General features: G+C 44.5%; 1 protein-coding gene across 1 annotated transcript; it reads right to left on the minus strand.

Moving 5' to 3' along the window:
* Positions 1-779: 779 nt before the first annotated feature.
* Positions 780-19604, minus strand: CUNH4orf54 (chromosome unknown C4orf54 homolog). Its single transcript, XM_053666438.1, is given in 3 exon segments — positions 780-5419; positions 13085-18541; positions 19376-19604. Coding segments are annotated over 2 exon segments (5493 nt in total). The 5' UTR covers positions 19444-19604; the 3' UTR covers positions 780-5419; positions 13085-13116.
* Between the last annotated feature and the right edge of the window lie 256 nt (positions 19605-19860).

A 19860-nucleotide genomic window follows, 5' to 3' on the forward strand; every position in this document is an offset into this window, starting at 1 on the left:
GGGTATTGCACGGAAGCCTGGTGGACTAAAGCAATGCAGAGTGAACAGTGCATGCTTAAGGCAAGATAGAGAATGGAATATGGGAGTTCACTGGAAACAGGAGCTGAAATCCAGAGGTGACTCAGGAAAATATAAGAAGGCCTAGGACTGCCTTCAATTTTCTTTCTTGCCCTATCACCCGAACCCTGGACATATGTAAGAAGTCCTGAACGTCTCTCTTTGTGAAACGTGGTTTTGAATCATTCTTAAGCTTCAGTCTTAAATTTTATAGTGACTTTAGTTAACTAGTGGTTGACTTAAGGGACATGTTACATTGATACTCACTGTGTAACAGGTTTCCAAAATGTGTGGCTCTCATACTTAGGTTTTGAAGAAAAAAAAACTACAATGACTTTGTGGGCCTTCGTGTGGGCCCTCAGGAACATTGTTGTCTAGGTTGTGCCTTGGTGTGATGGGGCATCACATACATTGTTAGGTGCTCCTCACAATGCTGTTCAGTGATGCAAGCAGTTAGATTCCTCAGGTTGGTCAGGTGATATACTGTGGGTTCAGAGAAAGATCCATCCCAGACTTCTGACTGCCAGAACTACAAGATAATAAATTTGCTTTGTCTTAAGCCACCAAGTTTGAGGTTACAGAAGAATAGAAAACTCACATAATCTGGATGTAAAACATTAAAGCATCTTAGTTAAATTATTTCAGTTAGAATATAGAAGAAACTGAAAATGTCCAAGTTTATTTTTGAGTTAAAATAAAGACAAACAATGCATATGTTCTTTGCAGTTACTTTTTACTGGAAAAAAAACAACAAAACTTTTTTTTCAACAGTCAAAATAAAAGACCATTACACAAGATTGCACAATCACCTACAAATGCTGGCAATTAAGGTAAGTAGGCTAGTCTCACAGAGTCCTTGTCTGAGTCGTGGTTCTGTCCGTACGCAGTACACTGATGATGTAATTGTCAGAGCTGTTGGGCTGGATTCACAGTCCCACTGCCCGAGCTCAGTGCGTTCTGTAACTCAGTCACATCACACCTAAGGTAGAAACTCTTCCGCCAAGATTTCTGTCTTGAGAGCAGTTCAAATTTTCACATTCTTTCCATTGACCACAGGCTTTATCCACAGCCAGGGGTATAATTCAGCATTATCCATTCATCACACAATTTACTCTTCTCTGTTTGGGACATAACTTCCTCAGTCTTCACATTCTTTTCAACCATCACTGTCTTTACTGTACAACAATATGATTTAAGTGTAAATTCAGAAACCTACATCTTCAAAGTGGGAGGGGGAAAAAGGACTACCTGCCAGAAAATAGATACAGGTACAACAGCGAATTTCAAAAAGCTCTGGAAAGGACTTTTTGCCATTAACACTAGCTTGTAAAAAGCAATTATGAAACTTAAAAAAAAACTGCACCATTATGAATTAAATAGGAATAAATCTAATAATATGCTCTAGTTGCAACATGGAACGAGAATATTAATTTGCTTACAAATACTGTTGTGAACATTCAGTTCTCTTCTGAGACATGGGGCGTACAAACAAGTCCAATTTTCAGAATCCTCCCCTTGGCCTTCTAATTACACATGCCACAGACAAACATGCTTGTTTTCCAGAGGCTGTAATTCTAATTAGATTCAAGCTCAAGGTACAATTTAGCAAATGCTACATGCTTTGTTAATGATTTTATGCACCTGTGAGGTCTACTTAGGACCCAGAAATTAGTTAAGAATGTAGAAACAGTATCTTGAAAATGTATATATTATCTATGTGTATATCTCCTTAGAAATTATGTAAAAGTTTAACATAATTTATAAGTTTGATTTTTCTAAAACAAACCTACACAGAATTTATAATTTCCCCCCTCAACAGTACTGATAAAATACAGGGCACCTTTTTCTTTCAAGTATTTGGGTAAAATAGCATACCCTGAGAATTTGGGGGTGCAAACCTACACCTTGTAAACTGTAGAATGAAACTCCTCAAGCACCACATATAAAAATATCTCGTGATAGTTTTTAAACACAGAAACTGTTATTGAATGTGTTTGCTCATGGATATATATGAACATATACTTATCATGAGATTACAGTTAGTCTACTTAGGAATCAATACTGTCCTGCAGTCCAAAGTATTATTTCAGGTAGCATGAGCATTCTATTTGTAGCAAACACATGAAACATGAAAATAACTTAAACACATTAAATCTCTTTAAGAGGCAAGGATCAAAAAGTCAAATCCGAAATTAAGAAAGACATTTATATTATTAAGCATTTTCTCATGATATAAGGATGAATTTAAAATGTGTGTTAACATTTGAGATTTATCACAGAGGTGTCAAGAAGTATTTTGTTTTAACTTATTTACTCAATGATATGCAGAGAGCCATATACACAGAGACATACACAGACATACAGGCAACCTGTAAGTTAGGTCACAGACAGCATATCTGGGCTTCATTCAACCCTAGGGGCAATTTCAGTGAATGCTTTTAAGAAAATACATTCTAGTTAATTAAATTTTCATACTGGTTACAAATGTGTTCAGTTTTCAAAAAAAACCCCAAACAATTCAAATAGAGCATATTACAACCTTACCACTTAATCAACAAGGGGCAAAAGAAAATGGGTCAAGATTTCTACACACAATGCCCTGTGAATTGTCTGGAAAACTGAATCACACTTGTAACCTGAGAGAAAATAGCAAAAGCCTGACTCTGCAAATCTAATTAAATTTGAGCTCAAGGCACTACTTAGAAAATGCCACATGCTTTGTTAATAGTTCTATGCATCTAAAACATAAGAGGGTTTATTTGAGTAACTGAAGGGACATCATTAGGGTAATAGTTTTATGGGTTGGAAGGTTCATAGACTCTTATTCTATTTAACTGTGGTTGAAAAAGGAAGGGCACCACCACTTCTTTCAAATACCAATGTGACCTCAAGAAATGAGAAAACAATGACATCAGGATTTAGATTTATCTCAAGTCTTTAAAAATGTTCCTCCCTATCATTTGAGGTAGTGAATGGTCTAGCAGCTTTGTATGGTTTGAGCAAACAGAGTACCACAAGATTATCAACAGACAATATCATATTCATAGAATATTATTGTAAAGTACATTCTTAACCACTTAGACATTTACTGCATCCTTGACAGCTCCTCACAGGACGTAGCCTCTCTGATAGATCCAACAAATGGAAAGTTCTCCTTTCTTTCCCAATGTCTATTTAACTCAGTGTAAGAATTTAAGGCTCATATCTGCTGAGGACAAATAATGATAAATAACTTATGGTGCCCCAGATTTTTGGTAGCTAAGAACTTTACCACATATTCTAGGACAGTCTCTCTTTTTGTAGAGCTGGCAAACAGTTAACTACTGGGTATGACCATTGGGATTTCCTAGAAGTCACACATAGTTTTCAAGCAGTCTTACCAATTCTGGTACTATCCATCAAAATCCTATATAAGTTGCACCAGAGGTGCTCAAATACTTGAGGATTCATGGTACTGTCTTAAGTATTATAGGTTTCAGATCTTTGAAAATGATTCTACTTTCTCGTTTCAATATTAAGTGACCTCATCCCCAGCCAATCTCTACTGAAAAGGAGAAAGGGCTGATGTTGTAACTTCCCCAGTGGTGAAAGATTCAGTAAGTTCTGGGGTGAATCTCTCGATGCACCTGGGTCAGCAAACCTCTATGACAAAGGAATAACACTTTCCCTAATATGATACAGGGGCATCTTTTCCATACTCAGAGGCTACTTCTTATTTCATGTATCATACAGGCTATCACTGCATTTCATAGTTCATTGGCCCAATGATTGATTGAATTGAGAGCAAAGCTGATTGATTATTCCTCCCTCAAACCTTTCTTTTTATCCAACATATTGTTTTAGGAAAAGCTACTCCTTTAAGGAAGGCCCTGAAAGTGAAATTGAATTTTTTAAAAGAGTCTGAGAAAGGAAGCATAGCTACAAAATAATGAGCTTATATAAATCACACAAAAACCAGTCTCATAGTTTTTTACCCACACCTTCAATCATGAACAGCATAAAATTCTGTGGCTTCAAGAAGCATTTATAAGCAGAAACCAAAAATTGATGACTATTAAAATAAAAAAGGCTTTTAAAATTACCAGAATGCTTTATCGTTGAACAAATAAGTAAAGAAGAGGAGATTTCTTAAATAAGAAATCCTGGGGAAACCTTCAAGGTATTCTTTTAAACAGTAAGAAATACTCCAATGTAACATTTGTCAAATAGATATTGGCACACTTATTAATTCTGACAAGCTAAATATTTATCTGATCAATCACCTCTTCAAGATTCACTGTGAACACTCACTAAAATAACCTTCAGAACTGGGTTACAACTGAGGCAGTATTGAATGTCAGCGAAAGATTCTATGATTTGGACTCTCAATGTCTCTTACAACCACAAGGAGCAAGTGATATAACCCTAGGTCACTGCTATTGTTATCGCTAGGGCTGGAGCAAATCAGAGCCACTGAATAGGAGCTTACATTCTACTCTATCACCCCAAACTGGTCACTCTTTGGACTCCAAACAGTCCATGAGATCCAGGACTACGTAACTGTGGAGGGAATCATTGAAGAAGACCAAAAGCTGCTATACACTTATAACGAGTTTGGGTTACAGAGGGAAATAGATATTTTATACCTTCCTGAGACTAAAAACTTAATTTTAAATATAATCACTTGCTCTTCCATATTTTAAGCCATTCTGTTTTAAAGCAACAAATAGTGTCATGACATTGTACCATTGGAAAAATGAAAACAAAGCATAAAAGTTAAAACCACTACTTTTCACAATCACATCTGAATTCATGCTAAATCCAATAAAATAACATGTAGAATATAATGAAGAGAATTTTAGGCTTGGCTGGTATATGATTCAAAGTGAGGACACATCATATTTAAAATCAAAACATGTGCTACAATTCTGTCGGCTAGTCCTCACATATTCTGAGAACCTATGAGGAGATCTGGGACCCAAGTTATTGATTTGCTGGCTTGGTTTACAACGAAACCAATCTCATTCTCTTGTGTGGTTTGACTGAACTCTTAAGGGATTCTTAAGGAAAATACTTAAGGGATTCTTTCTTGTCTAGCCAAATGGAAGGAAAGATAAATAGAAAGTTTATATCCTATAGTAAAGTATAAAAAAACAATTTTACAGGGGGAAAAATTGAACCATTCAACCAGCCCAATAAAACTAAAATAACACAATTTGTCTTAACAGAGTTGTTCGGGAAAATATAGAAACTTATACACTTGGTTTATAAGAAGGAAAAACTAAGAATAACACATGTAGAGGAAATTTTTAAGATGAATTCTTAGTGCTGTTACAATGAACCTTCAGATTAAAGAAGAATAGTCCATCTTTCTGTCTTGTTCCTATAAACAAACATAGGAAAGAATAGATGGTTAGCTCCAAAAGTAAAATTCATTTTTTAAAAGATTTTATTTATTTATCTTTAGAGGGGAATGGAAGGAGAGAGGGAGAGGAATATCGGTGTATGGTTGCCTGTTGTGGGTCCCCTGCTGGGAACTGGCCTGCAACCCAGGCATGTGCCCTGACTGGGAATCGAACCGTGGTTGTTTGGTTCGCAGGCCCAAGCTCAATCCACTGAGCTACACCATCCAGGGTGTAAAATTTATTTTTAAAGAAGCAAGAAATATGTCAAAGTATATTTTATTTAACTATTTGTTTACTTTCAATATTAATAATGATCAAGTTCACATTTTAAAGTGTGTTTGGCAAATGTGTTTCTGAACTTACTAGACATTATACTGGCTTTAAGAAAGTGCCCAAAGGGGAACGAACTTCTGTTTGAAAATTGAATTAGATACAAAGAGTTATACAAAACTGATTTTAGAGCGAAATGTCTAGTTTCACTTAAATCATTCACAACAAGGATAAAAGTGTGTAATAGATGTGTCCCTAAAATATCATGCAGAAATGGAAATTACCATGAATTAGTAATCCAGTTAAATGAGTGAAGGCTATACTGAGAATTTTTGTAAACGAAAAAATCGCTACCCAGATTATGTAGAATTTCACCTGGTACATTTTGTTTAAAATGAGATATACCGGTCAGAGGCTATAACTTAGTTCAATCCATTCTAAGATAAGTACTGACATGTTCAAAAGCTTACTGTAAATTAGCCCTTTCAGTTGACCGCTTTCTTTATATAGTGCATCTACTAGAACTTTGCCTAAAGAACATTTTCTTAAACACTTCAGAGTCGATATGTGAATGTCATGTTATAACAACAGAACTAGAGTGGCCTACAGGTAATATTTGTAAGGGATGAAGAAGACTCTATCAGGTGAAAAATAACCTTCAACAAGTATCTCATAACCATTATCTAATCACTTATATGCAATCACAGGAATCAGTAAGGATATTTTAACCCTGTCATCTAGAAACCGACCTGCTAATATATGCTTAAAAAAGGAAGTCTATAGCAAAAACGATGACTTCATATGTACAATATTTCATGCTTTCTGTTTTATTCTTTTGAGTTTTATGTTAAGGAATGACCTTCAAGATGAAAAATACCATTGTGAGTTTGGAGACCTCATTTGCCAAATTTAAGTTTTTTTGCCTAATGACATAAAGTAGCAACAGAAAAGGAAAATATAATCACAAGAGACAGAGAAGAAAATAGAAGACTGTGAAGAATCATTTCTCTGTGAATCAAAGAGGGCAGGAAGGCACTCCAGGATGCTGAGAGATAGAGGGAAAATCTATTTATACAATCTGCCAGCACAGTTTTCAGGGATTCATTGCCCAGACACTGCCATTTTATTCATTCACAGGGTATTGCTTTTGTTTACATTAACTTATTAGCAATTCTATTTGAAATCATGAAATTACTAAGTTATTCCAATGATTATTAAATAGAAAATAATAACATAATAATAAATGACACATTTAACCAATCAGAGGACCATGAGGAAGTCAGTAAAGACAAGAGGCTGACTATCTTGTGTCACCAGGCAGTTTGGCCCGGATGACTTCCTACACTTATAGGACCAGAATACACTACAGAGTTCAGGATGGATGCTGGGTCAGGTTTTCCTTTGTTCTACACGAGCCTGTGTCCAGGCAGAGAGGGAAATCATCATACTGTTGCTGGCGATCTAGGCCCAGAGTTGTAGAGCATACCGGAAAGCCTTGGAGGGTACCAGATACCTTGACCTACCGCCATCTGGCCTTTCCCAAGAGATCAGCCAGCTCTGACTGCAGAGCTGTGGAACCTGCCTCCAGTTTAGAAAAATATAAATATAAAATAGTCCTGGATCAGGCCCCTGATGCTGCCCTGGGTGTCTGTAAGAATAAGGGCTGATTTCCTGCTCTGGTGAGGGCCTCTGAAAGACCAGAAGGTTCTAAGTCATTCATGAGGTTACAGTCTCCAAGTGTACATGCTATGAACCCTTTGATACGTCCTTTGTGATGGTTTTATAATTCAATCTTCACAATATTCCTGCAAGGTATCCCCATTTTATTGCTGAGAAAATTGAAGCCCAGAGAGGGCAAGTCACTTGTCCTGAGTAGTAAGAGTATTAGAATTTGGGCCAGGACTGCCTGATTTCAAGGGGCGCATACTGGGGTTTTGGTGAAACCACACAGCTCCCCTCCAACTACAATGCATGAATCCATTGGCCTCCAGGGCGGATTCCACTCTCAGGTGTGCATCCCACATGCACACCGAAACACCCTACCACCAAGAGCCACAGCCCCTAGACATGCTAACACTGGCTCAAGTTCCTCTTTGGGGAGTAAAATGCTCTAATAACCAAGGACAGCTAATTTTTCAATCAAAAGAAAAATACACCTGGAGGCTTGGTATATGCTAGACATTACCAGATTCAAGGTCGGTTTCTGACCTTATTCCTTTCTCTTCTTCTCAGATGACTGAAGAGGGACAATTCACAGGAAGGAACTGAGACCTGGAGGGCAAAGAGTAAGAGAAGGGCAAACCAGGGGCCCCCACAAGAGCACGGCCATGGAGCATGAAGGGCCAAGGGACAAGTTATTTCTTTATTTGTCAAATGGAGATGATGAATATAGTAGCTACTTGTTTTAAGAGTCAGATGGCATGATGTTAAATCTTGGCATATGATAAATGACTAATACACATTAGCTATTACTTTTTATTTTTATTAATCTAATAGAGGATTGAGAAGAGAATAATAAAGGTAGTAAAATTCTGGAGAGAAGCACAACATTAAGAGCAAGAGGGAAGCTACAATCTAGGAAAAGAGAAAAGGAGAAGGAAAAGGGTGAAAAAAAAAGGCATTATGAAGATAATAAAATGAAGCAAAAGTCACATATAATACTTAAGAAAGGAAGTCACAACCAAGTCAGAGAAAAATGGAAATAAATGAATTGATTAAGAATTGTAATTATGGAGTGAAATGAATATGAAATGTTGAGCTTGCAGCCAACTGTCCTGTTTCACAGATGCAAAGAAGGTTCTGGTGAGGGAGCTGGCAGGGAGGACTAGTCCTTTAAGTTTTCCAGTCTGGGATTAAATACAAACTACAAACGAAAAAAGTGAGATGGAAAGAAGCAAGGTGACACATTAAACTAAATCAGCTTGAAGGGAATGGGAAAGGAAAAACCACAATAAGGAGTAAAGCCCTCCTCCCCACCACACACACACACAAAAGCAAAGAACAGAAAGTAAATTCTCAAACAAATAGCAAGGGAAGAAAGGAGTGGAAATGAACTAGTGGGTGAAATGCCAGGGAGGAGGACGGTGGCTGGCTGTGGGCAGAAAAAGAGAAGGGGCTGGCAAGCAGTAAGAAAGAAGCAAACTGGAAGAAAAGACTCTGATACGGGGTGATTCAGGCTTTGGGTCCCAACTCCGCCCCACAGGAATGCTGGGACTGAAGAAGAGCCACTTAACCTCCCCAAGGGCCAATTTCCTCCTGCAGTTTAACTCGGAGAGGACAGGGATTGACGATCTAATGACCTCTTCAGGACCTGCTTAGAACACTCTGCAACATCCAGCCCCCTTTCTCTGACCTGCGGGGCTCTATGCAGAGGGTTGAAATTAACTCTGAGAAGGTAAGGAGAAAAGAAAGACAAACCTGTAGGAGCTGTTCCATAAGGCACACTCAGAAATGAATAAACAAATGGATAAAATCTTACAGAAAAAAAAGACACTCAAATGTAACAAAGTAATTGCAATACCTACTGCACAGCAGGCCTGGTGCCAATTAAAGTTTTGTTTTGTTATTATCACATGCTTATTTTATGTCTATGCTCTTGTAAATGGTATTTAGTATCAAGTTGCCATAAAAATTTTAAAACAAAAATATGGCATCTATGTAGGTGGGCTGGAGAAAGCATGAAAAGGAAAAATATAGCTTCATGCTTCCAATGATAGAAAACTAAAACCAAAAATAAGCTCTGGAAAAGGCATCCAAGATCCTGTGGAGCTGGGATGTTCGAAACAAAATCAACAAGTGACAAGGGTCTAGAACAGAAAGGTTTTAGCAGAAAAGAAGGAAGTAGTGAAGTTTTACAACTGCTGTGCCAACCACGATGTGTGTCACAAACGGGCTCCTGCTGTGACTCTCTGGTCACTGGGCTACTGGATGTACACAGCCTTGTCTGTTTATCACAATCTGCAATGTCATCATTAAATAATAATGAAACAAGTAACATTACTAATTATCTTTGCAGTGGGAATGTCTCACCTATAAAAGCAAAACTAAAGGGAAATTCATAACAGAATAATTAGAAAAAACCAGCAGCTGGTTATGCTCAAAGATATACAGGGGCAGAAAGCAAAGCTCCCTGTTACAATGCACAGCTAAAAATAGATGATGAAATATATATTATTTGAGCTGGAAGGAATCTTAAAGGTGAAGACAGGACTTGAACACTAGTTTTGCATTTCTGTGTGTTTGGTGTGTGTCCTCCAGCTGGAGTGCAGGCTGCTGGCTGATGCATCCACACCAGATCACATGGGGGTTTAAGGTCACCGCAGAGTACATTGTAGCTGGTAGACTGTAAACCTGCAATTCATGCTTGTTAAATGAATGGGGGAATTCATGCATTTCATTCAAACACTCATTTTCCAAATGCCCAGAGAGGCAGAGGGTAGATCCCAGGTATCCTGTCTGCCAGTTCAGATCTCACTGCATTCTCAGCTACCCTTCCCTTGTTCTGTGCTGCCTACCAAGGAACAAACACACAGAGTGGCCTGTGGGGACCATTGCGTGGCCTGGGGGCTAAGCGCCATCTCCACAGGTCCTTTTCTTTCTAAGTCCCAGTTTTCTCCTCTGCAAAATGTTGTCATTGGATCAAATCACTTAAATGACTTAATTGAAAGGGGCACACAAAACCAGACCCCACCTCAAGGAAAAGCTCTAGGATAAGGCTGGTTTTCATAGGAAATTTTGAACTGAAACCAGTGGGCAAGGCTTCTCACAAGGACCATTCATATGAGTATCCACTGATGAATGAGTGAGTACAATGTAAATTTTGATGCATCTAAATAGCATTTAAAATTTTTTTCACAACAGGAAAAGAACTACACACTTATTTATGGATCTGACTTTTCTTTGGGAAATGGTATAGAACTATAAGGAAGGTGAGTTTTGAAGGATTTTTGTTAGTTATCTGAGTTTTAATAATGAGATTTTTTTGCCTGTGTACAAAAAGCTAATTTTTAGTTCCTCATTAGTCTTCTTCTTTTTTAAAGATTTTATTTACTTATTCAACAGAAGAGAAGGGAAGGAGAAAGAGAGGGAGAGAAACATCACTGTGTGGTTGCCCCTCACGGGCTCCCTACTGGGGACCTGGCCCACAACCCAGGCATGTGCCCTGACTGGGAATTGAACTACGATCCTTTGGTTCACAAGCCAGTGTTCAATCCACTGGGCCACAGCAGCCAGGGCCTCATTAGTCTTCTTAAATGGCGAGGCCATCTTTTACTGTCTGTCTTCAGGGCTATGGACTAAAATAAAGGTTTTGCTTTAAAAAAAATAAACTTCCAAAAAACTCATTTTTCAAATCTTGAACACTAAAAACTGTGATTTGTATTTGTGTCTGATGGAAATAAATCCAAGCCTAACCACTTCGGACTTCACAGATGGGAGAAAGGCCACAGGCAGGTGCCGAGGGGACACTACAGGAGCAGGTGTGCCTGCTTCCTCTCTCTGCCCGGCCCTGCCTTCCCCTTGCTTCTGTGCCTCTGCAATCACACAAAGGCCTCGCAGCATTAGCTGCTCCAAAATAGTCTTAGGTAAATACAGGACCACCTGTCCAGAAGATTAAACTGCTTTTGTCTAGAGGCTACTTTTTCCCTTCTGCAAGACTATTCTCTAATCCTGAGTCCCTTCCACATGTGCACTAAATTTTTTCTTTATTTTCTACAATAGACATAAGATGCATTATTTATCTTCAATCTCTTCCCTCCCTCATTTTTTTGTGATCATCACACACTATCTGTTACAAACCCTTGGGGAGAAAAATTTCTAATTATCTATTTCTAGATTGCAAGTAAAATGAGTCTTGTGTTTTTCCCTGAATTCTTTGAGAAAGACCCAAGGATTTTTGAACAGTGTCCGAATGTTGTGTACTACAATAAACGCAATAGCCCCTTAATTTGAAAAGGGCTTTAAATCTGCAGCACACTCTTATATCATCTGATGCTCAGATGCATTTTGAGGAGTAGATATTATCACATGAGTGTCATGTGTTGCTAGAGTTTGCAGCCCAAGAACACACAGCTGGTGGGAAGAAGCTTTGACTGTAATCTAATGATCCTACTTCCTAATTTAAGGCTCTTTCATTGGCCAATGAAATATTGTTCCTCTGTTCTTTTTCAGTTCAGAGAAATGGCTTATTTCCTTACATAAGCATAGAAAGGGTTTCTCTCTTCTCTATCTCCTCTCTTGGTTTGATATAACCTTACCAAGAAGTGAAAGTCCAAGAAACGTTTATAAGGTCAACCTTTTCTAACCTGAAGAGAACAGGAGAATGAGGGGCAATTTGCCCCCATAGTGCTGACATCTTTGTGTTCGCATCTGAAGTGTGTCCCGATCTTTCCCATGTGTGTGACCTGAAGTGCCCTGACTCAGGCTCACTTTTCCTATCAGGTTTCATGGACAGTATTTATGGCAAGAATTCCTGTCTATGAATTTGGATTAATTCAGGTGTTAGGAATCTACTTTATCTAATTTCCTTTAGAGGGGAGCCAGTAGCAGTTGCTCCCTTTTTGAAGGGAGAACATGCAGATATGAAAATGAGCACCTTGTAGGGCCTGGCAGCTGAGAGAGTGGATTTGGTCTGAATGACTGGGTCCAACATAGCAGCCCCTGCCAGGAGTCACAGCTCTCAGTGATCCCCCCTCTCACAGAGGTCGGCTGTGTGTGTGTGTGTGTTTGTGTGTGTGTGTGCACCGTAACATACCTTAAAGACCTGGGACTCATCTAACAAAAAGTGTTTTGATTGAAAAAAGAAAAACAAGGGCTTAAAAAAGACATTCTCTTGTGTAAGAAAGTTCAAGAGGAAGATGTGAGAGAGGGAGAAAAATTATTCTGGAAATTCAGAAAACTCTCTAACAAGAAAATGTCAGTCTTTGACCCCTTTACTTCTGAGGAACAAGCTGATTAACAGTGTTCCCAATGATTTTGTAGGGTGTTCTCTCTTCTACCACAGGGGCTGCCAGGAATAGAGGCTCACTCCACAAAATATGGGCTGGGTTTTTGTTTCTCTCCCCTGTGAACTGTCAACAAACTCTAACCTGACAGATGCAAGGTTCACTTCCCTCCTACTAACAGGTGGGAAAAACACTCGGGCAACGTGAAAAGGTCAAAGGGGAAAGGCCGTGGAGACTGAGGAATGGGGAGAGGAGGAAACTTGGCAAGAAAATTAGCTCCTTAATTCGGATGGTTTTTTTTTCTATTCTTCAAAAATGCCCATTTCTAGATAACTTCCTCTGCTGTAAATCTGACATTTCAAACACACACACACACACAAAGAAAGAGGGTTGCTCTTAATATTTATATCTGATGATCAAAGTTACACTCACCCAGCTCCATCTTGCTTCCTGGCGACCGTTCATCATCTGTGCTCCACCACAAAGCTCATGGTGGTGCCGTCGAAGGAGGGGGGAGCAATGATCCTCGGCCCCAGAGGCTGGGAAGTGATGCTGATGACAGGTTTGCCGTGCAGCTGGGCAAAGCCCTTGGCTCCCACCAGCTGGGACGTGGCTGCTGGGGCTGAAGAGGAAGCAGGAGACTGACCAGAGGCCATGAAGTATGGGGCCTCAGTTAACTTGGCAACTGCCTCTTTGCTGGGGGATTCTGCAGCCGTCTGGGAGAGCTCACTGTTCCCTGGGGTGTGAGCAACTGGCGTGGGCTGCAGGGCACTGGTAGGCAGCACTGTGGGCAGAAACCCAGGGTAGATCATGTAGGTGGGTCCATAGGCCCCAGGACTCAGGGCCAAGGGTGGCACAGGGAGGGACATGGGAGCCACAGCTTGCTGCTGGGAGGTCATGGGCACATCCACATACTGCCCTGTCTCGGGGTCAAACAGTCTCCGGGTCATGGGCTGCACTGGTGTGTCCACCAGGTAGTACTGGCCAGTTGTCACATCCAGAAGCATCTTGCGCTGGGTCTGCTGAGGCTGTGGCTGCTGGAAGGGGTCTGAGGGGACGGGAGCTGGGCCTGAAGGTGCTGGGGCAGGCATGCCAGGTGGGGAGAAGCAAAGGACCTGGGGCTGGGACCCCTGCAGGGTGAAGGGCAGTGGCTGCTGGTGGTAGATGGCAGTGGGGGGATGCTGTGGGCTCTGGGGCCCTGTGGGGGCAGCTACTGACTCCCGTGGATTATCAGGTTTGGTAGGCCAAGCTAGCCTCCTGGTTCCGCTGATCTGGGAGCCTTTGGGGCAACTGGGGACCTGACTGCGGGCGCTTAGTGGGGGCAAGCTGCAGAGAGTGGCCGCTGAGGAGGCTGGGGGCCCTTCCCTCCCCGCCCTAGGCCTGCCTTGAAGTTCCCCAGCTGCAGAGCTTCCTTTAAGTGGGATGGTCAGGTAATTCTCACAGTCGCTATTGCTCTTTTCCAAATTGCTGCCATTTTTCCTGTTGGTCACCTCATCAAGAGGTGCCCGGGTGGCCGGAGAGATCTTGAGGGACCGAAGTCCCTGAGACTTGATGCTTTTTGTTGCTGAAGGGCTCTCTGGAGAAAGCCCTTGTGGGAACTTGCCAGCAACACCACCGGTTTTCTGGGCGCTGCTCGCACTCACTGTGAACACGTTGCGGTTGCTGGCGAGTGGCGGGAGGGGCTGCAGGGGCTGGGTTCTCTCCACGTCTTTGTGGACTGGGGGAATATAGAGGGACCGGGGCCTTTCCTTAGCCAGAGCCAGGTTCTCGAAGGCAGCGGCACGGGCAGACACACTCTCGGAGCTCGGGTTGGAGTTTCTGCGCTGCAGACGCTCCATGGGGCCCCCTCGCAGGACCACTCCGCCTCTGCCTCCTGTGCCCCGCTCTCCTACCTCACCAGGCCGTTTGACCAGCTTGTCCGGGTCCCCTTCAGCAGCCCCGACCCCTTGTCTCTCTTCACTAGCAATGAGCGACAGGACATGGCTGTCCGTCATCACCGGCAAGGGGTCGCTTTTGCGTTTCCACTCATTCCTGTTGAAGCTGTACAGTTCCTCCATGGATCTCACTGCAGCAGTCAGCTTCTCCAAGGCGTTCCGAGACGGTTTTGGGTCTCGGCCTTCCTCCTCGTCCTTGGCCTTCTCTGGAGTCTTCTGAGCGGAAACCTTGGAGACGATCTTGAGCACAGGCAGGTAGGAGCCCTGCTCAGGCTTATTGGGGGCAATGGTGGCCACGGGCAGCCTGCCAGATGCCCTGTGAACCAAGACTGTCCCTTCTGGCGAGGAGGCATTCAAGCCGTTGCTGTTGCCACCTTTGCCCGTGCTCTCCCTCAGCTCTCGGTCCATGCTCTCTTCTCTCTGGTTCAGCACTGCCTGGCACGTAATCACCATGGGGGACAGGGATCTGGATCCGCCAGCCGCAGCAGCCAACTGCCTGGGTTTGGGCCCGGGGGTAACCTGCTCCGGGGTAACACTGCCCTTGTCACTGCTATCGCCTGACCCTTTGATTAGTTTCCTGACATCTCTCACCTGGTGGAGAGGGGCCTGGGCTTTGGACTTGTCTCTGACGTCTCTCACCTGGAATTGGGGCGCTTTTTCCATGTTGTCCCCGCGGAAGAGTTTCTGTTGCACCCTGGTGTTGTCCTCAATGGTCTTGAGGAGGTTAGAGGAGCTGCCACTGGTCAGCTTGGGTGTGAGCAGCTTGGCAATGTTGAAGTCTGAGCTTGGCTGCTGCACACTCCCCAGCCGGATCTTGATTTCCGGAGCTTTGGGCTTAATCACTGCAGTGGAGGTGGCCTGGGCAGCAGGGTACTTGGTTGCCTGTTTCTCTGGCTGCTTGTCCTTGGGTGTCTGCTGGATGTTGGGGACAAAGAGACGCGACATGATGGTGGACTTGCTGGCAGAGATCTCCCCAAGATCAGCCCTCCAGTCACCCCCCTTGGGGAGTTGAAGCTTCCCGATAGGGGCTTTTTCTTCCTGCTTCTCTGCCTCTTTCTCCTTCCAGGACCGGAATGCACTGTTCTGACTACGGAGGAAGATGCCCTTGACAGTCTCTGATGCACTCTTTTTAATTTCACACACTTCCTCTGTGTGCCCATCAGGGAAAGTTCGGCAGGAGCCAGCATTGCCCTCCCGAGGAGCACTGGCTTTGAAAACTGGAGACTTAGACCCCACCACTGACCCCTCGGCGCCGGCATCAGACACGCTGAGCACAGTGTATTCGGAGCCGGCCTCTGAGTGGCGAGAGCCCTGCCTCTGCAGGCCCCTCTCCCGCTGCTTCTCACCCGCGGAGGACGGGGAACAGTCTGGCTCCTTGGATGTGCCGGAGAGGTTATGGGATGTGTCAGTGACTTCTCCCCTTTCCATTTTGAACTCCTGCTCCCGCTGCATCTTCTTGGAGATGACATTTTTGAGAAGACTGGAAGCAAACTTGGACTTCTTCTGGGCGCCCTCCGCACGGGTGGCAGGCTTGCTGCTCTCAGAGGTCTCTGAGCCGTCATCTGTGCACACTGACCCGGGGCCCTTGCTGGAGCCTCTGGTGGCCCTGCAGGGCCCAGCAGTTGAGCTGGCTTTGCTCTCGCTGCGTAAATTCAGAGGCTCCAGAAGGGTGACCACGTGTGAGCCTGTCTGGACCTGCTTCTGGAAACACAAAGGTGTCTCCACATGCTTGATTTCCCCTTCGACCTTGCTGACCACAAACTCCAAGGCCTTAGTCTGGGACTTCCTGGAGTGGATGTAGAGCTGGTCTGCAGTTGTCCTGGCACCACCATCCTTCCTAAGACTTGCAGCCACCGCGGCTGCACTGCTCCGGAGCAGGCTCTGTTCCACCCTGGCTCCAACACCCCCGCATTTTAGGTCTAGGAAGGTCGACCAACGCCCAAAGCCAACTTCGGAGAGTGTGGAGGACTCCCGGGAGCTGATGTTCAGAGCCTCAAAATAGGGGTAAGCGAGGCTCCGGAAGGCGCGGGAGGTCAGGTTACGAACCTCTTTGTCCGCATCGTCCAGTTCACTCACGGCGCTGGAGGCCCCGCTGGAATAGTCCACCAGCTCCTTAGCCCGGATGGCCCCACACCGTGTTTGCAGGCGAGCAGGGACAGCAATGAATTTCTTTGCATGGTCCTGAGCCACGGCTGCAGCCGGGTCTTGCTTCAGTGAACTTGAATTGTGTTCAGCAGCCGTAGAGACTCGGAGGCTCATGTCGCCTTCATGCTTGGCAGCATAAATAATGTTTTGCTTTGCGCGCACGTTGCTAGGCTCATTTATAGCCCGGGAAGTCGGTTTGATTGATAGGAGGATCTGGCTTGCTGCACTCCCACAGCTGCTTGCTGCGGCTGCTGCCCCTGAAGCTGCCTCCGGGGCCTCCGGCAAGGGCTCAGGCCCGGTGGCAGTGCCAGGCCCAGTGGGTGGGGGAGTGAGGCCACTGTCACTAGGGTCACTGCCCACTTCCGTGCTGCTGGTGTCGCGACCACTGCTGCCTGCGCTGGGGCGGGGAGGGTCACTGCTGGAAGGGCTCGGTGTCCGGGTGGTATTGGTGCTGGGAGTAGTGCTGAGGTAGCAGCTGTTGTCCTCCTCTTCGGTTGGGGAGGTGATGTCCCCCGGAGTCTCGTCACTGCCACCGAAGGAGGCATAGTCCACGAACGAGTAGATCACGTTGTTGTCCTCGAAATCCCAGCGGGAGGCCAGCCCCACGTCGAAATCCATGTCCTGCTCTACCTCACTCAGCTGGATCTCGTGGGTGGTGATGTAGTGAGTCTGCTCGTGTCTGTGGGGACCCCTACTTCCTTGAGACTTGGCAATAATGTCCCTGCACTCTGTTCCATCTGCTCCCCCTCCTCCTCCTCCTCTTCCTCCCCCACCTCCCTCTCCTGCTGCTTTTCCTCCCACTCCTCCCCTGGGCTGGCAGCTCACTGCGCTCTCACCACCGTCACTCTCAAAGCCCAAAGATGAAGACGAGGTGGCCAGAGCCCCTGCTGATATGGTGGGTCCATCCGGCTCGGAAAGGCCACTGTCTGCTTTGCCCACCGGGGAGGAGGAGGAGGAAGAGGAAGAGGAGGAGAAGTTGCTGCCTTCTTCAGTGCTGCAGATCTGGGATCCGGTGAGTTCCGAGGATGCAGGAGTCTTCTGAGGGGTTGGAGCCTTGCTCCTCGGACTTCTGAGTGCATCTTGGGCTTTCTCCTGGGGATTCCTAGAAGTCCTCTGATCCCCAGGTGAGCACTCCAGAGTCCGTTTCATGGTCTGTGGACTCTCCCTCTGGACTCCAGCTGAAGTGCACATCTCCACATATTTCGCTTCTTGCTGGGAGGAGGCTGATGACTTGGGCAGTGGCTGCAGCTGCTGCTTTAGCTCCTGGCTATCTTGAGCTCCACTCAACCCGTCCCCCACCTCTTTCAGTCTGGCCTGTGCATTCAGCTCAGGAGTGGCAGCTTCCATTCTGAGCCCTTGCCCAGGTGTCAGCGACAGGAAGAGACAGGGGTGAGTGCTGGGGCTGTCCTGGGTCCTTCCCTGGTGCTGGAGGGGCTGCAGAGTTGCCCGAAACAGGGTTCTGTGTGCCTGGACTGCCCCCAAGGCTGTAGACACCACTTTCTCTGCTATCACCACCTCCCAGTTCTTCAGCCCCTGTGGCGGGGCCTGGGCAAGCCTGAGGGAAGTGGGAAGGCTCCTCCTGGACCGGGTGGCAGAGGTGGTCTGTGGCTTGGGGGCTGCTGCTCTGGCCGAGACTGTGGCCACATTCCTGTAGCTGAGCTGTCCTGTCCAGTTGTTTGCCTGGCACCATTGGCAGCTTGGAGTCCGAATGCCATCGGCCATGGAAGGAGAAACATCTGTAGATCCACCCCGGGACTCTCAGAAGTGAAAGCAAAGTATGTGCTGTTTCTTGTGAAGGCTTGTCCCTTTCCTGTATGGGGCGAGAGTGGGTCACGTCATTCCAGAAATATTTTTAGTGTCTATTCCCTAGTCAGAGTAAAATCACACTGGAGGGTACAGAGGAGACTCTAAAATGAAAAGAGAAGGTTGAAGGTGGATGAGGCGTATGGGTTCTAACTCAACTCAACCAAATGTTCTATGTCATCTATTATAATCATGTCTAAGAAGTGTGAAATAATTCCTCACTCACTGCCACTGTCACTCCTAAGTCTGATTAAATGGTTTTTCCCCTTCATTCCCAAATAAAATCCAAATTCTGCATTGCATGTCAAATCCATTTAAGGAAAATCCAGAACAATTTCAAAATCCCTCTTGGACATATGGTAAGTTTTACATTTGCCTCAAAAGCTAAGCATTTTCTTGTCTTCCAACTCAAATCAGATGAGTTCCAGTAATAAAACTTTTCATGAGAATAAAACATTTCATCCTCTTCTTCCCAAAGTTACACTCCATGAAACATAATCCATTTGTTTCAAAATGGGAAGAGTCCCTTCTAGAATGCTCACTGGGCTGACCTGAAGAACAAAAGGGCAATTTTCAAAAACTGAAAATATAAGGCTTTAAATAAACTTTTTAGTTACAATCACTGAAAAAGGAGCACATGGGGTCAAAACTGACACTACTTCAACTCAACGATATCCAATCAATCTTAGAAAACTTTCCCAAAACTAAAACCGTGAGAAGATAATAAACCTCCAATTAAATATAGCCTGAGCCGCAGCCTCCTGATTCGGTTACGCTGGCTGAACTCCAGACCCGCAGGGCACGAAGTCAATAGGCACGAAAGAACAACGGACACACTTACCCCTCATGAGTACAGTGCTGCTTGGAGGCAGGTTCAGAGAGGAAATGTGACCCGCTGGCATGCCCCATGGAAACAAAGCCAAAGTCCTGGTTCACTGGCTCCGAGGTACATCCATTTCAAACAGTTCAGTGGTTGCGTGAGTGGATTTGCCAGGCAGCCCATGATGGGGGTTCTGTGCCCACCATCCTCAGAAAAGATCCCTTGGGTGTTATCAGTGGAGAACCACGACTCTTGGTTTTGGTGAGATCTGGCCCTCCTCACCTGCCAGGACCAGTTCCACCACTATACATAGTCTATGTGTCACTCATGCCGAATGAATAAAGCACTATTTTAAACATCCACATTTGTGGGGAACAAAAATAACACCGTCAACCATCTCCTTCCAACATGAAAGCCACCCCCGCACAGAAAAATGTTCCTTCCTCTGTTAGGCGTGGGGTAGGTATGGAGTGGGAGCCCCTAACAACTGAAGCATTTACCTCCCC

This window comes from Artibeus jamaicensis, unplaced genomic scaffold, assembly GCF_021234435.1.
Source record: "Artibeus jamaicensis isolate MK-2021 breed Jamaican fruit bat unplaced genomic scaffold, CSHL_Jam_final contig_452, whole genome shotgun sequence".
Lineage (NCBI taxonomy): Eukaryota > Metazoa > Chordata > Mammalia > Chiroptera > Phyllostomidae > Artibeus > Artibeus jamaicensis.